The sequence below is a fragment of the Ailuropoda melanoleuca genome, chromosome 16, assembly GCF_002007445.2.
Source record: "Ailuropoda melanoleuca isolate Jingjing chromosome 16, ASM200744v2, whole genome shotgun sequence".
NCBI lineage: Eukaryota > Metazoa > Chordata > Mammalia > Carnivora > Ursidae > Ailuropoda > Ailuropoda melanoleuca.
The window spans coordinates 32711281-32735213 of record NC_048233.1 but is presented as its reverse complement, the minus strand read 5'-3'; the positions used below and the strand labels follow the sequence as shown (position 1 = coordinate 32735213).

The 23933-nt window shown below is 38.2% G+C and overlaps 1 protein-coding gene across 1 annotated transcript in view; it reads right to left on the bottom strand.

The window, feature by feature from the left end:
* The window catches only part of PDZRN4 (PDZ domain containing ring finger 4), a 343334-nt gene that overhangs the window by 5035 nt on the left and 314366 nt on the right, over positions 1–23933 (bottom strand). The window contains 4 exon segments of the mRNA XM_019805130.2: positions 2730–2846; positions 7365–7466; positions 13793–13855; positions 16184–16282. Of these exon segments, the coding sequence (XP_019660689.2) occupies positions 2730–2846; positions 7365–7466; positions 13793–13855; positions 16184–16282 (381 nt within the window).

The window sequence follows — 23933 nt, the reverse complement described above, 5'->3', positions numbered from 1 at the left end:
GATCGGAGCAGCATTGATTGCCAGATGTGGGCATAATATCAAAAAATATACTTATGACATATTTGTGAATACACACTTCATATGTAAACTTTATTCCTTGGTAATTTTTGGCTTTCGTGCAGAACAATTAGCTGTTGCTATCCTAAAAGGATGCATATGTAGTTCTTTCTTTGTGAAGAGGGTGAAGTTATTTTTTCCTCCATCACTTATCATACACTAGTCTACATGGCAGTTTCTACCTTGTATTTCCTTTATGTATAAGCTTACTCACCATTTTATGTATATGTCTTCCTCTAGCAGATGTAATTATACAATTAAATATAATTAAGCCTGTTAGTGTTAAAGAAGGACAGAATGCATAAGAAAAGTTATTCTAAAACAGGCATGAAAGAGTCTCTCAAGAAAACTATTTTATTTTCTTCCACAGAAACAGAACAAAATGTAACATAAACTGCAGAGGACAGAACATAACCAAGTATAATATTATTTAAGGATTCCCAGTCTTTTCCTAAAAGAAGTTTTCCTAATTTGTTGAAAATATACTGAGATTTTAAATGTCATATTGATAAAAAAAAAACACGAAACCCAATGTTCTAAATAAGTAATGGTGACTAACAGTGGAGCGCTTGGTACATCTCTTCGTTCCTTGCTGTAAGCTGATGAAAGGATCCAATGTGGTGACAGTCACATGTGCCATAAATCCTCCAGAGGGTATTATTGATATTGGACACCTGAGTCAATATACCACGTTATTCACATTTATATTTTTTCATATCTTTAATGAGCTTAAAAATACAAGAAGGCTAGTTTTTTTTTTAATTTTATTTTTATGGGGAGTGCCAAGGATACAGACAAATTATGCTAAGGGAGATATTCCACGATGTGTCAACAGCAGCCCTAACACCAAGGACAGTATGTAAAGTGAAACTTTAATGTGTATATGGATTTTACTTTTGAAGTACGGATATACATTTTGGGTTTTTTTAAATAGAATTTCCCTTTCTTCAGTCACCAGTTTGTGAGTGAGTGTGAAAATAAAAAAGTGTTTTCCATTCCCAAACCTAGAATTCCTACTTTCTAATGTAATGTCACTCTATCATTTATCATTTCCTTATGGAATTATTACCGTGACAGGCAATGCTTCTACCAAGACATTTCTAATGTAGTGTTATTGTTTATAAGGGCAAAGGACTTTTAAAGGTTTCTGTACTTCTTATCATTTTTCAGTCTCATGGTGAAGAAAAATTTCCACACAATGAGAATCTAACCTCAGGGACATCTAGTGTTACCTCAAAAGACCCAGCATTTGTACTACATCTGATGAGTAGGCAGCATTTGACACCATATCACTTCACCTGGACAGGATTTCTCCCTTCTTTCTTTATTCTAACATCCTCCTGTCAATTCTGTATCAGGTCACATTTTGTATCTAAGAGAGAAAAAGCCTGGAGCGAGGACTTTCTTGCTTGTAACCAGCAGCTGCCACCAAAAAATATCTTTATTTGTGGCCAGCGTCGAAGTCATACATAAGAATTTCAATCCGTCCTGCCTATATTGAAAAGCAATCACCACGGTAGCGGCATCACTCTCGAGCCTGAACTTCTGTTGGCGAAGTGGCCCATGAGCGTGAATGCTCAGCACGTACAGTGCACGCGGCTTTGACACTGCAGTCTGCAATCCAACGATTTATTTACTCTACGGGCACGTGCCCTTACACATACGCGTTGTCTCTGTTATGGAACGCGAGCAAGGTGGTATAGTCCGCCGTGCAGCTTGGGAGAGTGACAGGCTGTTTGTGCTTCATGTCCCTCAGCCTAACTGCCCCAGATTTTTTTTTTTAAACTATCTTTTAGAATGTGTTAAGAATTCATGTGGAGACTAAGGTGATAATTAAATAGATCAATAAACTGACAGCAAAAGTGTTCATAAAATTAAATCAGGCAGATGCATGACATGAATTCATCCTAAAAAATCTCGGATATATTGATCTTGTTTTTATCCCATAGGAACAACAACAATCACAAAAGAATCCCAAGACTCAGTTTGCCACAAGCCCTGCTGTAATCTTTCACTAGCAGTGAATTAATTAAGAGCAGAAACTTTGCTCATTTTAATTTGTATGCTCAGGATCAAGAGTGGCACCTGGGACACAGGAGGAGCTCAGCATTTTTGCTTGAATGATTAGGGACCCTAAGGCGAGATGATATCAATGATGTCAAACAGAGGGACTCCTGTTGCGGAGTATATAGGTAGGACCACGATACCAATACCATAAATAAGATTGATGGCTTACATCATGTCATCATCATCTTACAGTCGTCTAAATATTCAAAAAGCCACATTAATATTTTAAATTATAAAATTAATTTTGGGGAGAGGGGTTATCTCATGCGCTATAGTTTGTCTCCAGCTGGCATACTGAAAAGCAATGCATATTTTTGCTGTTAAATTTCTGAATTAGGCCGAACAGTACCTGGGTCAACATTTGAATCTTACTGTACTCTGGCAACAATGGTCCCAAAACTTTCCAAGCTAGAAGGATCTTCATAGAAAAAAATTGTATTTATTCCCTCTGCTTCATTTGAGATGTCCATCTGCTCTAAAAAATCACCCTTACAGAGGGGTTTGATCAAACTCTTTGATTTTGTTTTTTACTCCATTTATGGTTACATATTAAGAAAAAAAACCCAGCAACCTTTCAAACGACGTAGCTCAAATCGTTGGCCTACCTGCTCCACCTCCTTGGCCGTGCACGGCATCGCGTCGTTATGCTGTTCTTCCAGCACCTCCAGGTTTAACTCCTCTAAGAATTCGTTCCTTTCATCTTCCAACCAGCCTTCATCCAGCTGCAAAAGAATACATTAGTCCATTACATTAGGCTAGTGGGGACTCATGCTAAAAGAGGGTAAACTTAAATGGCGATGCCTGACCAGTTCCTTTTATCATAATGATTCTCTTCAGAATACGAGCCTCTGATAAGTTCACCTCTTGGAAGGAAGAAAAGGTGATTAAAAAAAAATTGGACTCGTATGCCTTTTATCCCTTCCTGAAACAGAGCTACAGATTTTCTCTCAGAACCAAGTAGATCTCACAGTACAGAACATTACCGTCTCTCAAAATATAAGAAAAGCATATTGTGCAGTCCGCAGCCATCATGCTCATGGCCTCCAACAGTGCCCGTGTTAAAGAGCTACAATGGTGCTAATAGGGCCATGAGACCATTGGGCTTTTCTCCTTATCAACAACCCCCAAGGAGACTGCATACAAAGTGTTCCCCACCCTGGAACACACTGATGCTACCCTCATCCTGCTTTTTTTATCTTTAGGCAGATGGCTTCCAAGTTAACAAGATGGCTGCTTGCCACAAATACAGACATTTATTTTATCTGGGGGGAAGAAAAGAAAAAATCTAAGTTATTCTTCTCAAAAAAAAAAAAAGGTGATGCTATGCCATGTTTATTTTGATTCATTTTTCAGGTAGTTCCAATTGCAAGATAAATATAAATATATCTCTCTGAACCGTTGCATCTAAGGGGAGTGGAGCATGCAGGGTTTTGTTTGTGGGCGCGGGATGCAAGTATTCTGCTGGGAGTCTTACACAAATTAAACTGAATAAATCCTTTTGGCTTCTCAATACAAAGTGAAGTGGGAAACCTTGCTAATATGATGAGTGTTGACAGTCAATACAGATAATTTGCCTCAAAGTGGATTTCTGGAGCTGGATTACATAAATTAGCTGTCTATGCTGATTAAATTAACTGAATTATTGTCCATGCTCTGTTTTACTCTGTGTTAAAAGAAATAGCAGCTTTCTAATGAGCCAAAATTGACAATACAGTTGACCCTTGAACAACAGGGGTTTGAACTGCATGGGTCCACTTACATGCAGATTTTTTTTTTTTTTTTATAAATGCAGTACAGTAATCTAAATCTATTTTCTCTTCCTTGTGCTTTTCTTAATAACATTTTCTTTCCTCTAGCTTACTATATTGTCAGAATAGTGTATAATACATGTGACATATAAAATATGTGTTAATTGAGTGTTTATGTTATTAGTAAGGCTTCTAATCAACAGTCAGCTATTAGTAGTTAAGTTCTGGGGAGTCAGAAGTTAAACGTCAATTTTTGACTTGGTGGGGGCTTTGGCTCTCCTAATCGCTGCATTGCTCGAGGGTCAGCTGTAGTTTGAGGTGTTTTCACCACTCAACAATGGCGAAATAAGTTCTTAAAGGTAACTGAAACTGTAGAACTTGAAAAGAAAACAAATTCTGAGAGGACCTTAAGTAGCACCAGCAAAGGCATTAACATATATGGATCATATTCCTTGATATGAAGGTAGCCGTAAGTTTCTTCGTATTTGTTAAAGGCTACCTCGAACTTAAATTACTCAAATTTAACTGAGGCCAAAAGTGTAGACACATTTATTCATCCTCATTTATCTTAATGTAGCCTGAAGAACTTGACTGAGTTCTACCTCCCTGACTTTGATATGCAGATGAACTATGAAAATTAAGCTGACTAAAAATTCAGATTCAATTTATAATTGTCTAACATTCTTTTCAAAAAGATTTTATTTATTTGGCACAGAGAGAGAGAGGGAGAGCAAGCATAAGCAGGGGGAGCTGCAGAGGGAGAGAGAGAAGCAGGCTTCCTACTGAGCAGGAAGCCTGATGGGAGGCTCGATCCCAGGACCCTGAGATCATGACCTGAGCCGAAGGTGGACGCTTAACCGACTGAGCCACCCAGGAGCCCCAGTTTTACATTCTTTAATCCCTTGTAAGTTTTCAGACTCCAAAAGAAATTATGTAGAGCTAGAAATGTTTACTTTCTATAAGCATGCCAAGGAATTTTTCTTTAATCAGGTCAAACAAAATATTTGCTTGCACAGATGTAGTGAATGATGGAACAGAGTCTTCTGAAATTAAATGAAGGGCTGGGAAAGATAAGGAGAACAAACAGTAGAAATTAATGATTCCCTATAACTCTTTTCTTACTAGCGAATCCCACAGATCCTTGTGTTGCCATCTGGAGTCAGTGTACATCCTCTTTGACAAATCTTTGGGCTGGAGGTATACACAGCACAGTGAGTAAGGAGAGCTTCTTGCCCCCTTCCTTTCCCTGTTGTATTTCTCTTTCCACCTAAACATGCATTCACGGCAGTCTGAGTTTCAGACTCTGCCACAGGCAGACCCTTCCCTGGGGCTGAGCTACAGGAAAGGAGGACTCTCTTTATGAAACTGGGATCTGTCTGTGCACCAGTGGAACCCATGTGACATTTCAGAGAAAGGAACAACCTGCATTGTCTCAGAAGGAGTGTGTACAAGTTCTTAGGAGAGCCCTCTTTGCCCCAATGTCCCAAGGGGAAGAGGACAGAATAGCAATATCTTTAATGGTCTGAGGAAGAAAATGGGCAGAAACTGAAAGAAAGCTGACAGGGAATGAAAGAAATGAGTTATTTAAAAATATTGCACAGATGTACAAGACTGCCCCCAGCAAATCGGTAGATCGTTTCTAAGAATGTAGAGAGTATTTGAAATATTAAAAAAGAAAAAGGCTAGAAAAACCACACAAGAAACTTTTACATTTTCACTGAGTACAACTGATGTGCAAAAAATGCAATAATAAGATACACTGAAATTGATAAAAAACAATATAGGTGATATAAAGGCAAGGGTTTTTTTGGATCTTTTTTTCTTGCCATTTTATAGCATGTACTGCTTAAATTACATTTTTAAAATATGGTGTTAAGATGCATTTTCTTTCTTTCTTTTTCTAGAAATCCGATTTCCTAAAGGCAATTAGCTTTCTTCCAGTGTCATGAAGCTTCTTTAGGATCAAGGGGCTGAAGCAGATCCTGGTTTTGACAGGACGGAGAGAATCCTGCAGTCAGACGGCCATCTTTTCTCAACGGTGGAAAGGAAGTCTTGTTTGGAAATTCATCCTCCAACACTGATTCTACTAGGTCAGGAGTGTAGTCAGATGTTTGAAAATGCCACCAGTTCTCCCAAGCATATGTATTCTATCAATGATTAACAGGATCTAGTCTTATGCCATTAATTTTAATTCTTTCCACAGTTCATTATAGCCATTCTGTGGTATAGTTTAAGGAAATGCTTTAATTCTAAATTAATGAGGTTCTCTAGCAGTTACATTTAAAGGGCAGGGAAACCACATTATAACATCGAAATATCTTTTCTATAACAGGGACGACCCCTGAGTTCTCTCCAGTTTACCATGAATTGCACTAACATGTGTTTAGCCCCTTTCTTCTTTCTGTTCAAGAAAATGGATCCGTGAGACTAACTGGTTTGCAGAATTTCCAGATGATTAGTGAACTTTCATACGTATTCTGTATTTTTAAATTCACTCCTAAGCAGGCAGTCCGGCCAGGCGTGTAGGCTCCCTTCCCCGCTCCTGAGACCTCAGGTGTGTAACTTTACTCTGCCTTGGGCTATAGCAGGCTTTATGGGAACCATTCAGAACGGTCAAGGGCATGAAGAGAATATATGCGGAAAGGGTGATCTTTTATAACCACTATATTCAAGTCAGGATTTGGTCTGACACTGAAACACACTTACTCAATGTAATTTATAGATAGTATGCAGTTACTGAGTTTGAAAAATATCAGATCAATAACCTGGGAGACAAATGGTGATATAAGCAACTTCACTCAAACTACTGACAGATGGATAGAATGGCGGCAGCGTGCTGTCCTTTCTGCATTGTGGTGGGGTATAAAAAGAATATAAAAAGAAGGACCAACAGCACTTTTCTTCCACCATTACCTTTCCTTTACTTTCATGACATCTCCCTCTGTTAAAGATATAAAAAACAATTCCTCCAGAAGCTCTCTGCTTGCTTTTGGCCGGACAGATGTTTTTGTCACTCTATCTACACTTGGGAAAAATTCCTTTACTATACATGGAACTACACCATGCTATGTCGGCCACTTTATTTGATAAAGTTCTACAAAGATGTAAGTTGATAGCTGGATATGCTAATGTGTCTCTCACTAGAGATTCTTTCAAGATACCTTAAAATGCCAATTAAGTATTTTTAGATAGAAAGCTAAAGCAAGGATCCAGACAGAATTAAGAATCATGCAAAGTCAACCATTTTTCATTTATGAATTAATTCAAATAACTAGCAAGTGGAAGGAGAGAATAATGGTTCCATCTTGTGTGCTTTTTTCCTTCTTTTTTTAAAAAAAGATAAGGTTGATAAGGTTGGTCAGTTAGGAAAGAGGACTTTTAACTTCTGTTTTGCATACTTGGCTTTACCAGTATCTGTGGTACTGATTTGATATAGAATAGCAAATAACGGATGTCAAGTCCGGTCTCCAGATTTCTGATCTCTGCTCTGACCTGAATCTCTGGCCTTGCAACGAGCAGCACGATTCTCTTGCACTCATCGCTAGACAGCAACGCCACTGCTTCTTCTCGATTCTGGACATCTTCCCCATTTATCTAGAAAACAAATGAAAGTGGCACATTAGTTTCCATTTCCACAATGCTGCACACAATAAATGGCAAATATCAGCTCATTTATGGTGAATGTATGGACAATGAAGCTCACACAATGGGCTCGTCTTCAGGCCCTCAGTGGTAAGTGCCTTCACTCAATTACGTGCTTACTGTAAGAGCCATATCGATCCCTGAAGGATGGCGGACATCAGAGGAAGCAGTTATGTTCATAAATGTCCAACCTGCGCCCTGGCAACATACATCTAGCAACACAATTAACCAGCCACTGACAGGTGACGTTCATCTTTCTCCGCTCAGAGTAATGGAAGTGTCACTCTGAGATAATAGTGCTGGGGGAAGCAGGACTGGCAATCCCACATCTGAAATCCGTCATCCTGCATGCCTGCCACGAGCCAATTAGAGAGCTACAGCATTATCTCTCACCAGGCAGGGCTCCCAGGCCACTGCTGATTGCATTCTCATTTAATCATCTCATATTTGTGTGGGTCTGACTCAGTTGCCCCAATCACTCTCAGGATATCTTTCACTGCTTCACTAAGCAAAAAAAGGACACTTCATCAGTAACATGCTTATCAATACTACAGTTCTTTCTAAGATTTGTCCATTTCCTCAAACAACAAAACTAATGAAATATCTTAAGTCTCATCTCTTAAGTGTACTTAATTAAAAAAAATTAACACAGAGGAAAAATGGCTTTTTGCAAGAAACTAAGCTTGAGTAAACTTTTGAGTAAAAAGACTCTGGTGGAATTCAAAATATGTCTTTTTTCCATTTCCTAAATTCTACAGAGAGAGCAAATAAGGTTTCTGAATTTTGTATATTAAGCTACATTTTCATGTTCAAGCGTATTTAGCTCTGAGTTAACTGAACTTCTTTCTTTGGATATTTTATATTTATTTCATTTTATTGATTGCTCAAATCCATGGAGACAATGAGGTTTTTGATCATAGTACAGAATCAAAATATGCAGAAAGAAATTTCAATTGAAGAGGTCAAGTAATTATATCTAAAATAAGTATTAATTATTTCAATAAATTAAATAGAAAATGTGGCTGTACTGACCAATTTTTCAATAATTAAAATCTTTCACCAAGGATCTGCTGACAAGCATGAAGTGGACTACTGAGATTTTCTTCTTGTGGATCTTTGGGATTCTGGCTCATACACGAGGACAGGTATGATTATTGAAACAAGCCCAGGAATCTCAACTCTGGACCACAATAAATGATCCTCATTCCTAGACTCTTACCACATATATGGAACACAAAGAAAGCAGACAATACATAACAGTCAAAGGGGGGAATCGTACAACCATATGAAGTATTTTCTTGCTCTGATCAAATGAATATCACCTTTGTTTTTCCCTTGTATATGTAGACAGGAAATCCAGCTTTGACAAGTTTCAAGCGCATTTCCTTTTTTGGCAACTCACAATAAAATTCATCAAATTAGAAAACAAAAGCTGTGATACCAAAATGGAAACTAATGACTGGAAAGGGTATTTTGTGGTTTTTCATTAATATACATCTGAAAAGCTATTTCTGTACTGAATCCAAGGCTTTTCCACAAATAAGGATAAAATGGCAGTGGTGGGGGGCGCCTGGGTGGCACAGCGGTTAGGCGTCTGCCTTCGGCTCAGGGCGTAATCCCGGCGTTACGGGATCGAGCCCCACGTCAGGCTCCTCTGCTATGAGCCTGCTTCTTCCTCTCCCACTCCCCCTGCTTGTGTTCCCTCTCTCGCTGGCTGTCTCTATCTCTGTCCAATAAATAAATAAAATCTTTAAAAAAAAAAATGGCAGTGGTGGATTCCACTACGCCTCCCCCATCCCCAGGGAAGTGTGGTTAGAAAACAATGAACTTGAAAATGTTTACTTTCTGTGAGCTTTGGGGGCTTACGTCCACTTCATAGTAATTCTTAACAGCATATCTGCACTGCATCTACTTGTCTCTCTGTGATGGACCTAATCGTCTGCCCTCCATCTACTATCAGGCATGCTGGGTCCTGGGAACAATGAGTCGGGTGCTCTCAGACAGCTTCTCTTCACCTTTTCTGTGTGAAATCTAATGCTCGTGGCTTTTTTCTCTCAAGTATACAGATCTAAATTCTTCATCTAAATTTCACTTACCATTAACCTAAATACTCTTCATTCATGTTTATTTAATGTTACTGTTATGTTTTCTATATTAAAGTACAGATAAGAGTGCCTTTCTCAGAGTGTTCTTGTAAGGGTTAAATGAGTTAATATATGTCTAGGGTTCAAACAAGCGCCCAGTATCCAGGAAGTGCTCTGGGTTGGCCCATGGTACCATTGATATTTTTGTTATTGCTAGTATTACTACTACTACTATCATTATTTATATTTATATTTTAATCCTCAGTAAAGATTCTTTTCTTCTAAAGAAAGCAAATATAGTAAAATTCATGCATAACAATTAAATCCATAGTAGCCAATATGATTCTACTTTAAAAGACATCTAACTCTCTCATATGTATTTTTAAGTCTTAGAGAACCATCAGGAAACAGTATGGTGTGTTTGATTTGCGGTCCCATTAGAGTTGGTATTCGTCTCTCTCCTCTGTGAACTCTGTGTGACCACAGCTACAGTCTCCAGGCCCAGGATTATGTCCTTGTCCTGGAAGGACTGATCCCATGTTGTAGAAATGCATTTCCATTCAGAATCCTATGTAGAAGGAAATGAATTCACCACAGAAATCTGGTGTTAAAATGTAATTTATTGTTTCTTTTTCAAAATAAAGGCCACTTTAGCCAACTGGCTGGTAGAGCCTATTGAACTCAGGACACTACTTTGATACCCAAAGTGATACTGGGTCAAGAAATGCAGCCCTGGGTTTCAGCAAAGAATGAAAAGGTTTCAGGAATGGAATCAGATAGAGCTTTCAACCTTCATTTGCTCTTGTTCCTGAAGGATGGCTTGTAGCTACAGCATTGCTCGTGGGAAAGCTGTTTGCTGTGAGTGAAAACACCAGGCAGACATAAAGGTGAAGGACCCAGAATCGCGGGGAGGAGATAAATGAGTGGGTGCGTCACTACAGTTTAATGGAAGACTTTTGTTTTAAGAACAGAGAGGGAAAGAGAACCAGGAGAAAGGCAACATGTAACTTTTGTCATAAATGAGGGAAACCTGCGCTAGAGAATATGTCTTGTCTCATTTTCTGTGCATGGCCTTATGTAAATATTGATTTCAAAGCAGATATTGCTTTGGCTTAGGAGAGATTTGTGGCATTACAAAGATAAATCAGCCAAAATCTCACTTTAGGCCCAATCTCCTGTATGTGCGTATGAGTGTGTATGTACGTGTGTGTGTGTGTGCACATGAATACAGAAGCCTAAAAGCCTAGAAATGGTTTAATATAGCTTTTTTGCATGAACACACCAATTTTTAGGTTCCCTATATTACTGTGCTAGGGGTGGGCAACTAAAATTCTTGTAATCTGACCATCTATGGAATTTATTTGAAAACCCAAGAACCTAAGGCAAAAGAGGCATGATATATTTTAAGTGTGCTTATATTTTAGCGTGGAAGGAAGGTGTGAATAATATGCAGAGATAGAGAGGTGGGCAGAACAGAAAAGGGAGAAAAACAGTTATCCAAAGCAAAGAAAAGAAAAGTATAGGACCAAATGCTGGGGACAAGTTTATGCGTAGGGCAGAGAGAGAGAGAAACTTAGTAGGAGTCTTATTATCCCACTACTTGAGTTTTGTCAGGGTTTTTTCAGGGAGGAAGTAATCCTTAGGAACATGTCTGACTTTTTCAGCCAATATGAGATGAGGCTGCTGACATGGAATATTGTATGCTTACTATCCCAAGAAGGAAGTGAGACTAGACCCCTCGGATCATGAATGTGGTCTTTAATTCTTCTTCTGTGGGGCTCAGGAAAGCCTGACTTCACTCAGCATGGCAATTTTGTGAGAGGACTTCCCCATATGAATTCCTGAGGCCACATCTGATACCACAAGCTTGTGGCAATAGCACAGCATATAGAGCTGTCAAGCGCTTGTGGAGAAAGAAACACGACAGTTAGAACGTGTCCTCATGAAATTGGGTCATGGTTTTTCTTCTGTACAATCTCTACCTTGGGCCACTCTCATGTGAGTGCCTGCACGTGGGAGGTGTCCCTGGGTGAAGTCATCTCACACACCTGCAACGTACTACCTTTAGAAAAGTTTAGCTACACAATGAGGACAGGACCATAGAAGTACTCTCCTTAGGTCATCATGAACAGGAAATTAAAACCGCAATGGCTCTAAGGAGATTCATTTAAATAAAAGCCAGTCAGGAAACTCCGAGGATAAGAAGTAAATCCTCTCTTTCTCCCCCTCTCATCTCCCTGAGACAGCAGTCATTAATTGTTCGTTATAGGGTATCCCATAATATCCTCATCAGCCATATGGGAGCTATTCATCTATGGGTACAATTTTGTCACAGTTTTATTTAATACAGTTTCACCATCACCCTTAAGACTCTTTGTTCCTGTGTGTGCAAACAGACTTGAATTCTAGGCTTTTTAATGTGACATGTATTTGTTCATTAAGTGTGACATATTTGTCACTGAATATAAAGTAATCAGGCAGACAGGGCATTGTGTCAATCCTGCTGTTGCTTCTTCAATGAACCAACTCCATTAAGGAAGTCTTATTATCTAGTAAATCCTTTATCTGAATGCTTTATCTGCCTCTAATATAGCCAAGAATAAGGAAGTATAAAAACATATAGTATGTATATATGAAAATACATATATACAGTCCATTCTGCTTAACTACAGGTTGCCACTTAAGGAGCTATAGAAATAGAAGTTATACATTCTTGAAGTTTTCTAAAAATTCGTAGGGCCACGCATGACCACTTTTATTCTTTCCTGACTGGAGTCTTAGGAGAGGGTCCTTGATGAAAGAGGAGTTCGCGGCATCTAGCTAGAGAAGAGAAAGGGTGTGAAGAAGTGTGTGAATCAGTGAGGGGAGCCCCGAAGAAAGGGAAGAAGAGAGAAGGCTGGGCAGCATAGCGGTGTGGTATGGACCAGGCAGCGCGGACACACCACGGTTGTGACAGTGCCACACTGCACTGTCATCATCTGCATGTGCAGCTGTCTTCCTAACTGCACAGGGGGTGCCCCAAACACGGGGGTGGGGAGCATCTCGTCTATTTTTGAAGCCCTGGTTCTAGGCAGAGCATTGAACCCATTCGTGTTGAATGCAAAGCGACCTTGGTCAGGCATTTGCATCGAGTAAGGAGAAGTGGGCACTGTAGGTCTGTCGCAAAGACTGAAAGTTATGCAGAATGTTTAACAGTTGCTAACTTCCTCAGTTGGTCTTCTGAGTCATCCTCCCTGCTTTGTAGCTGTGATCTGCAGTAGACTCAACCCTGAAGGGCCTCCGCTCTTATTCTGGGTTAATGTGGGCACACAAGCTGGGGAGCTGTGTCTTTCTCAGCACTCTGTACGGGAAAGGACTCGGGAGACAAAGGGTCGAGGTGGGTACAGGAGAGAAACGTTGGCATTCAAGGTTATTCCTAACGTGGCCTGGAATTCTTTCCAGCTCCACATCCCCCTTATGTTCTGCTTATCATCTTGCTCATTAAACTGAAATGTAGCCAGTCTTTATGTTTTCACATTTCCATGTGGAAAAGAGCATTTTTCCTCCCCCTGTCCCTAGCCACTCAATTGTAAGTAAATAAAATTTCTTCAGACTTCTAGACTTTCAGGTAGTAATGGAACATAGGAATCCATGTTTACCTAATTTATTCTGGAAAAGGCAGCAGTAACTGGTGCTGTTGCTGCTAGTAATACTAGAAGTTAATGTTTGTTACTTACCATGCAGTGTGCTAACATCACATGTATAATCACATTTAACCTTTGCAATGGTACGTTTTATTATTACCGTTTTTTAAGATGAGGAAACAGGCCTACGATGAGAGGTAAAGTAAGGTGCCCGAGTAAGTGGTGGAGCTAGAAGTTGAAGCCGAGTTATCGAAGTCCAGAGATTATGCCTTAATCACTAATTATTAGCCAGTAATTTTTTTAAAATGATTTTTTATTATATTATGTTAGTCACCTTGCAGTACATCCCCGGATTCCGATATAAAGTTTGATGCTCCATTAGTAGCCAATAATTCTTAATGAATAGTACCATCCTTACTTAAAATTTTTTTAAAATGATAGCCATTTGTTTTATGGATGTTTTATCTAGAAAAGACAAATTCTTTTCTCTAACGTTTTATTAAAAAACTAAATAAAATTGAAACTATTGAACAAATGGTAGGAAACTAAAGGAAATGACCATTCCACATACTTGCAAAATACGATCCCCTTCTCGAATTCGGCCATCTTTGGCAGCAATGCTGTTTGGATCTACCTGTAATGGAGAAAACACACATCTTCAACCAGATATGAAACATTCCCCCAGGAACTTAAAAATATGGTTTAAAAATATTTTTAGTAACCTGGTTCAAATTCTCTACTGATTTATAGAATGCATGCCAAAGGTTTCTGTCAAAAATCACTGATTTTAAAAGTATAAGTGGACTATTTTAGAATTAATAATAATAAAATGAAAGAAAACTAGAGCAGAACTTAATTTGAAGACTATTTTTCTTTTACTCCCTTTTTCCCTTTCTTTTTTTTTCTTTTCTTCTTCTTCCTTTTTTTTTAAAAAAAACATATGTTCACTCATTTTTGTATCCAAACTGTTAGACACAGTCCTCAGCTGACACAATCTTCAGCAGATGTTATTCTAGGATTCTCTGGACCCAGGAAATTTGCTTTCTAGTAGGGTGATCTTAAATCCTGGTTTAGCTATTTTAGAGAAGCTAAGAGCTATACTGTAAGCCCATACTTATTAAAGAAATTTGTCTCATGAGCACATTAACTTATAAAGAGATTGATAATCGATGTTGCTAGAAAATGAAAAAAAAAATCCTATCCATGTAGATTATTACCAGGCTCTACATTATGGGGTGATGTGTATTAACTATAACTTATTTTAGAATAAATAGATATTTAAAGCTTAAGAGTTTACCAACATTTTAATGGGCCAAGCTTGAATGATGACTTGCAGTTCGCTGGGGGTAATTCTGTCTATCACATTTTGAATGATGGCTCTAAGCCATTTATTTGAGCTTACTTCATCAAAGCTTTAATTTAAGCAAAGTATTTCAAGTGTAGCATGAGGCTGATCCATCCTATCCAGATGTTAGGGATTACTTTCTTGTTAGGTGGTGCCGCCTAATAAGTGAATTTGAAATGATCAATCAAGAACAAAGACACTATAATTACATGTAAGAAGCGTAAGGAAAATATTCCTTCCAGGTACATATGTTCCATTCCTGTGGCTTTTTTACTGTCCCTGGAAAGTTAGGCTTCAAAGCTGGCATATTTAAATGGTAAACAGAGACTTACTAGAGGGAAGGAGGTATGATTAATCAATTGTATCCTGCTGAGAAGCTGTTCTCAATCTAAAACTTTGCCTACAAAACTGTAATCAACCTAATGCCAAACTTTGACATTTGTACCTCTGTGCCTATTACAGAAGACAGTTCTGTGGCTATTTCCTCACCATAATTGGAGGGATTATCATAGCTGTCCATTTAAAAGAGGTATATAAGTGGAACATTCTCTGGAGATTTTTCCATTGCAATATCCAGTCGGTAAATTCTTTGGTAAAGTGATAAAGAGTAACATTTACATTTATAGACCTGGGTAATTTTCTAAGTGCATTAATTACATTATTTTTTCCATATTCTAAACACCTCTATAAAACCAATGAGATAAGCATTGTTGTATCAAGTTTCTAGTCGAGGAGCTGAAGCTCAGTGAGTCAGGTAATGATGTTAAGATCATGGCCAAGAACACTTGGAACAGCATGGGACATTAATTAGTATCTAGTTTGTCTAAGTTCTTTTTCACACATATACATATACACATACATGGTTTCACATACACATATGTGTGTGTGTGTATACATAATATAAGAAGGAGTTAGGCAATACACATACACCTATGTACATATGTGTTTGCATGCGTGTGTGTGTATATATAATTTTCAGTAATAGGTAGATACAATTAAAACAAATTGTACCTTACTACTTCTCACAAAGTGATTTTTGGGTGAGTCTTAAAAAATCACCTATAATAATAAATTTTACTTCACATTTTTTTCAGAGTAATTAACGCTGAGAGTGTTTCACATTTAAGTACCTCACTTTCTGACAGTGATTACAGGGTTGAATAACACAAATTCGTAGATACATTCCTTGGATATTCAAATGTATCAGTCTTGCCAGCGGAGTAAAATATGTAATATTTGTGATATTAGATGTAAAACAATTAGTCAATGCTCTTGTTAACAGCACTGATAAAAGGAATGGAAGGACGAATGTTTGCTCATCAGAAACTTTGCTTGACTTTCTGCATACGTAGGGGAATTTATTCAAATTTAGACAATGTTCCCATTTTTGCAGTTTTCCTTACTAGGGATTCTGTGGTGAAAGCATCCCCATTAAACAAGCTGATAATAATTACATTACTTGGGCAACATAATTTACTTTCCTAATTGAAAGTGACAAGTACTGGAACATGGCCAATTCTTCACATTCAAGCCTCCCAAGGATTTTCTCATCGTGAGTTATTTGACTCATTCCTCGCAGTCTCCCTCCCCCTACCTCCCCTCCTCGGCATTTCTTACCTCACTGACATAAATGCCCATGTCTTCTTCATCATCCGTTCGGTAACAGACTGTCAGGCCCAGCTTCTCTTGACTGCTAACACGACACAGCTCAACCTCCTGAGAGAAAAACACACACAGAACGACATTTATCTCAGAAAGAAACCCCACAGCAGAACGGAGAACTCACTGATATTCTCTGGGTCACCCTGGGAGGTTTTCATAATTACTGCCCAACATTTGAAATTAACTTACGTTACCAAAATCTTTCAAATGTATCTTTAATGTGTATTTCTGTATAGTCAAGCCAATGTTTCAAATTTTCATGGCGCAGGTGGAAAAGTACAATTCTTTTGTATCATATCATAAACTTAAAGCTTAAAAATTACACAATAAAGTATAAAATATGCATAAATCAGTAAGATATTTGAGACTATCAAAGTAGGCAGAAAAATATTCATAAAAATACTGGGAGTTACTGTGATTTTGTTTGTATTTTAGCAAAACGAAACAAAGTTCAAATTAAAAAAGACTACACTGGGCTCCGTGTATCAATTCTTCTTTTGAGTTCCATACAATATGATAATCAGCAAGTGTTTTGTGTGGCTCAGGTCAAGGCTTTCTATTATTTTGTAGAAACTCTCACCCTTGGAATGAAATGGGTTCATCCAGGCTGAAGGGAGAGACATCAACAGGCATATGGGCAGAGGCAATGATTCAAAATGTAGCAGTAAATGAACATGGAAACACATTTACTGAAACACATGGCTAAGGGGCTTGAAATGTCAGTCCTTAGGTAATGTATATGGAATCTATTTTCTGATTTATGTTCAGTAAAATAATAATAAATTTCAGTGTATTTCATTTTTATATAATGAAATAGACTTGTACTACTCTCAGAAACAGATGACTTTAGGATAAATTGCGTAATTCCAAGCACTAAAAGACAAATTGGTGTTCTCATCATGGAGAACTTGTTCCTATTGGATGAAGAATATTAAGCCCTTTGGTAAATAATCAGATGAGATAAAACAAAGTAAATTTAAATGGGAAGAGAAGTCTGGATTACGTTTCTGGAACTCGGGCTCTGTGGGAGTTGCAAATTTGTCTGCCTTGCGCAATGCTTTTTCTCCAGGTCCTAGAACAGGGATAAGCATAGTGTGGGCACTCAGTAAATCTGGGCTGAAGGGTGGCCGCTTTTATTTCAAATCTTTCCTGGTGTTTGTAGCTTTCGGTAAAACAATAATTAAGCAGTCTTTCCTTTTTAATGGGAGATAGGTTTCGTGTGCGTGTATGTGTGTGTACGCATGTGTGTATGTGAATGAAAAGAAGATTGGGAAGTTTGATTATAATAAGCATTCATTTAAATGTCTATTATTTGAAATAGTTACCAGGACTAAATAAAGAAAAACTCACTTAACTTCAAATAAGAGAATATTTTCCAGTACACTCTGTTGCATTTGAAGAAAGATCCTCCCTTTCAATTTTGTATCTCAGGGCAGGCCTTGTAAGTAGAAAATAACCATTTATTTTCAATCATGCTATCAACCATGGGTAAATCCTTAGTAAGGTGGACTATCATAAGCTCTAGTGACCAATAATTTTATAGCTGATAACAAAACAAAATTTAGTTCCTCTGTCCTGAGGTATGTACTGTAAGTTGGTGAACTCCATGAAACTATGAAGAATGACTTTGTAACTGGTTGGCAACGATACTCTAAATTCCACTACAGTGGTTAAAAAGGGCATGGTGTATGCTAAACAGTAAAGAAAAAAAGGTGGAAAGTCCTTTTATCTTGAGGAAGAATAGGAAACAGTGGTGTGATTTGGCACCGGAAGTAAAAAGTATGTACCCGGCAAGGGTATTTTCAAAACTGGCAATCATTAATGCCTCCAGAGGGAAAAAGTACTTGACGGAAACCGTAACATCAGGAAGAAATTACAGCAGCAAAAGGGCTTCAATTACAGCAATTCAGTATACGGTTAAGGAGTAGAGAAGCTTATGATTCCTAGGAGGCCTACAAGGAAACCTAAACACTCCATAAAGAACTGAGATTGGGACCTTTAAATTTAAGCAAACGAGGAGCTGTAGTCAAAGCTGTGCAGTGTCCTTCTGATAGCAGAGGAGAAAGTCCCTGTGTTGTGGGAAGACACTTCCAGAGGGAGACTTGTTTTGCAAGTGATTTCTCAACATTCTCAAGGCTGCAGCCTGGCTTTGGTGTTTGTTTAGGAGATGTGCACTGAAATATTCTGCAATAAAATGGAACCAATCTATGAAGACATAAAGGGCAGAATCCACCCATAAGACTTCAATGGCACAAATCAAAGCATCAACTCGAGAATCACAATGGAAAAGAAGACTAAGATCCTGAGGTCAACATAATTTTTCAATATTGTCATCCTATCAGACCTAAGCAAAACTGTGGTATAGGTCTCAAAGTTACCTATAACATTTTTGTTTTTAATATCCCATGTGTGAACACTGAACACCCTCATATTCCCTTCTAACTGCCTGGAGTTGCTGGAGATCTGCCTGTCTAGGCAGCCAGTGGAATTGAGGTTTGCCATCTTATCTATCTATCCCCTAGCAAAGTGGGGCAATTAATGTTACCTTCTATTTTCTCACAAGTAGCTCTTAGTATATAAAGAAAAGTGATAAATATTTCTTAAAGAGATCACCATTAATAATTATTTTTTACTAAGTTTATAATTTTACTTCCAGTATAATTAACACACAGTATTCTATTAGTTTCCGGTGTACAATGCAGTGATTCAACACTTCTATACAGTACCTCCGTGCTCACAGTGGTAAGTGTCCTCTTAATCTCCATTACCTATTACACCCATCCCTCCCCCTCACCTCCCTTTGGGTAACCATCTGTTCATTCTCTTTAGTTAAGAGTCTGTTTCTTGGATTAATAATTATTTTAAATATTGCCCACTTAGGGTTTTGTTCATATTAATGAAGACTGAAAATACAAAGCCTTAATTCAAAGGACTGAACTTGAGGTGGTAGGATTCCAGGCTCTGAGGGAGACTCAAGTGAGATTTCCTGGATCCCACAAACCACCCAACACCAGTCCCAAGTGTGGACTTGCCATTCTTTCTTTGAGAATGTTTCAGACACGGCGTATTTCACATTAGTACCCAGAAGCATACATTTTAGAATCAAAGTTCCTTTAATTCTATGATAAAGTAACTTCTAAGCATGTACCTGTAGAACATTTTGTTTGTGTGAGGCAAAGGTGCTTTTGTAAAGCCTGATTATCTGAAAGAGTCTCTAGCACAGCTTTCATTTAGTATTCCTCTCACAAAGCACACAAGCCTCTGACTTCTGAAGAAACAACCTCCTGGTAATAGAGAATGTTTTCCCTAACAACTTTCATACCTTTCCCTCTGTCACTAGGAAGCTGTTTGATGAAAAACATAAAAGTGAAATGCTACCTCTGTACATTTTCTCCACAGAGACAATTCACAGGTATATACGAATCAAAGCCGAGCATGCATGATGGCGCTGCTGACCATCCTTAAGTCATTTGTGACTGGAGTGGAAAATCGCTTCATGCACCTGGTAAAACGACATTCGTTTGGCTTAAATGTGCTTTAAGATGCTATGTTCTGGAAACATGTATAAAGTCCCCTTAAAAATGAAATCGTAGTGCCTAATTCTATGAGAAGCTGCATGGAGATTGAGGGTGGAGGACGTTAGTTAGTAAAGCTTGCCGTGAAACATCCGTCCAGGCATAGAAAGAAGGGGATCTATACATAAATCAGTTGCCCTACAGTGCTGTGAAATTTTTATATATTTTATGATTGGGTCTAAGGAGAAATAGGGAACTTAAAAAGAAAAAAAAAAAACCTTTTGGTTTCTAGATAGGACTCTGTTGCTGAAGAAGAACTGAGGCTTGAAAGCGTCGACAATGGCTTTTAAGGCAAATTGTTTCCAAATTCTTAGAGAGCTTGGAGGCCCATGAAGAGAAAATTAAGAGGCAGTCAGTACCATGCAAGTCTCAAGACAACCCAGGGCCAGACAGGATGGTCACTGATGTCAACTGTCAACTGACAATCATGGGAAATGGGGGCCCTTGTGTCCATATCGTCCTTTTCTTTTATTTGTGTTCCTGGTTTGTATTTGTCAGACGACAGATGCGCTACTCTACAGGCTTAGTATTAATCATGTATCATTGTCTTACATTTTGTAATGTTGATTAGCAACTAGTGGAATGCCATGCTGAGCTGTTCTAACAAAATATTTATTAAAAAAAAAAGAATTAGTGGGAAGTATAAAAACTTTAACTCCCACAGCTAAGGGAAGCTAGACAGTCTACTGTGAAAATATTGCTTCATTATCATTAACTCCTCAATAGTGAAAACCAGGTATAATAGTAAGAAATAAATAACAAAATCCTGGAAATCCCACATCGCTAGGACAACATCAGGCTCACATACTCCATGTCTAAACATCCTTAAGAAACTGCTGCCCCTTGTAGCTAAATCATGTTTCTGGAGAGACGGCAGGGTAAAAGCGAGAGCAAATGGTAATGTCTTTCCACCAACAAACTTAACTTCAGGTCCTTAGTCAACTACTTTTTCTTTCTCAATGATATTGTTATGAAATGCAGGCAGCTTTTAATAGCCCAATCTTCTCCTCTTAGGAAATCTCTGGATTCTTTGGGAAATAAAGAATTCACATTTTTCTAGGCCCAGATTGTCTGCTTCTCACTGTGGGCTTTGAATCACCTTAGGAAGCCATAAATTACTCATTTTGAATGGATTTTATACCTTAACAAAGAAATATTAATTTTGTGTGTATTGTTAATTGGGGTAGGGTAGATTCATGATGCCAGTAATCAGTAGTCAATGTCATCATTTCAGACCAGGAATAGAAATGGGAGACTCAAATTCAAGGTAGATGAGAAGTGATACCCCAACTACATATTGTTACTTCTACCATGTCAACTAGAGAATCATGCCAACTGCATGGAAAGCTGTTCTTTGAGGGGCTCTCACCCAGTCCCGTTCTGTCTAAAACAAAGACCAATGGCATGTGGAACTAGGGGAAAACTTCCATTTATACCAGTTATTTTTTTGTTGTATCTTTTGAGAAAACTTTTAGGTATTAGGATCATGTGGTTTACCTTTGTAAAAATCCTGAAATCCAGGATTATTCACAGGTAACTCTTGAGTTTTGAACAGACATGAACTTGATCATTTATTAGCTTACTAATGGCATTGCTAAACACCTACTGTCATTTGCGGCTGGATCTTCTGATTTATATGTTAGTTCTTGGCGGGGGGGGGTCTTCATCAAAATTGTTCAACATGCCATAAACAACGTATAGAAAAAACAATTAATGAACTGTCATTGCCCTAGTTGCTTTTCTTTTAAAATATCCACTTCCAGGGCTCCACTGTTTGATGAGCACGGATACTCTGGTATTCCTACTCTAGTGTTTTTGCCCATATGCTAGACCTTGAACCTACTGATTCTTTCACTTTTCCCATTCAATAATTCCCTCATGTCCTCCCCTCTCTCCTTACACAGCTTGGAATCACAGTTACCCATGTTAATCTTTCATAAAAATCTATAGCTCCCTTGTGGTTCTCTGCTTCCACTGTAACACCCGACAAAAAGTTAGTCATGGGTAAACCCAGATATTATTTCCTTGTGTTCCCACCCGAGCAACTGTGTTGTCCTGGAGGAAAATGCACAACCATGTGGACCACATTGATTATTTCACTGTAAATTCATTACCACAAATCTCAAATAGATCATCAATGCTGCCCGACAATCACATTTTACTTCCTTTGTCCATTTGCTCCTGTTTATCTCAAATTCCAATAGGACCTACCCACGTTCAGTTGATGAACTTGCCTCAGAGCCCATTGGATGCTAGATTATTGTTACTTCAATCTTCCACTCTCCCAGACGGTATTTTATACCCCTTTTCTCTGTAATTCTGCCATAGTGTCTTTTCTCCCTTCACTTGTAGGCAATATCCTAACTTATGCTTCATGAAGAAAAAAGAAACCATGAACCTTCTGCTTAGTGTATCAACCTAAATTCACCTGTAGCTATCCTGTGGGATGTTCCTCTATTACAATGAAAGGGAGAGACCCAACTCTCTCAAAGGCCAATGTCTCCACTCAGGCTTTGTAGACCACTCCCTTTTTAAAAAATGTTTTATTTTTCAAGACCTTTTCTCTTTAATCATTCCCTTTCTTCTGTATTATCAGTTTCTCTTTCCTTATTAGATTATTCCCATTGCCACACCACACCCACAAAGCATTACTATGATTTATATGGGGTGAGACAATTGGAAATCCAATACATATGGTATGGTGGTCAGCTCTAGGTTGGGGCCTGCTGGAAGAAGCTAATAAAAGTGCATTGGAAGAGATAATAGAATTGACCCTGGTGTTCACCAAGACCAAATTTCCAAGCAGACAACACTGACTACACAAAGGTTACGGAGATAGGAAACAGCATGTATGTTACAGGAGCTTTAAGTAGTTAATGTTTGTGAATCTAAGGGCTTAAGATTGGGGTGGGTGAGGGGTTACAGTGAAATAAAAACAGGAGAGACAGACAAGGGCCATATCATGGAAGGATGGCCACACCATACTAAGTAATTTGGATTTTGCAAAAAGTAGAGAGGAGTCACTGTAAAAGAAGTAACACAGTCTGATTTGCAGTGAGGAAAAATGGCTTCAGCAGTAGCATAATGGGTGAGCTGCAGGGGTTAAGAGTCAGGAAGGCTAGTGGGAATGTTACCAGTTTTGCAAGAGGAAATAAGAGCTTGGATGAAAGTAGTGGCTTATCAGTCTTTGACACAGTTACTATTATTTTCGTTTTATTGATGAAGAAAATGAGGCATAGAGAGGTTAAGTAACTTGCCCAAAGTCACACAGAGAGTCAGAGGCAGTGCTGGGATTCAAGTTCTAGCTAAAAGGCCAAGCCTGAATTCTCAACAGCTTCTTCCTCCAGTTCCATCTAAAGTTCTTTCTCCTTTTGAGTTCTCAGCTTCAGTGATACTTTTTAGATGGTATTCTTTCCCATCCCTCTTTCTTATGTAGGGCTCTGAAAATTGTCTATCAGAATTTTACTGATGCTTACTAACTTCTTGAAAATTATTATCACTTATTCTCTCTTCTTTTATTAGCAAATCTGTATTTTACTCAGTTGCTTACTTTTTAAAATTGTCTGTTTTTTTCTAGTCTATAAACAGCTCTTTGCTATGTTTGTTATATCCTACAATTCTTAGATGTGAAACAAAGAAATATAGCTCTTGGGGATGGTGCCGTGCCCTCTTGTTTACACTCCCAGGGTCAGCATAGTCTGAAAACTTAAGTGAAGCCCCAGATTCATTTGTTGGGTGAGTTAACTGCTAGAGTGGGTTGGGGTGTAGGCTAAAATTGCTTTTTCTATATTTGTATCTGTATTGTATTTCTATATGTCCTGTATTTGTATAATTGTATTAGATTCAGTAGGATACATTGAGAAAGCTATGAAAACAATAGATGTGACTTAATCTCTTACAATCTCTGCCAACAAGAAAACTAACCAGAATTAACTGAAAATTAAGTGAAAAAATCTATAAATTACTCACTCTAAGAATTCCTCTAGGAGATTCAGTTTTTACTTATTTTATTCACTTGACATTTTCTTAGGACCTGCTATATGCCAAGAACTATATTCAGCATTAGAAACTTTATATATCGACCATTATGTTTATGTATCATTATTCATGAGTGTTTTACAAATCATATT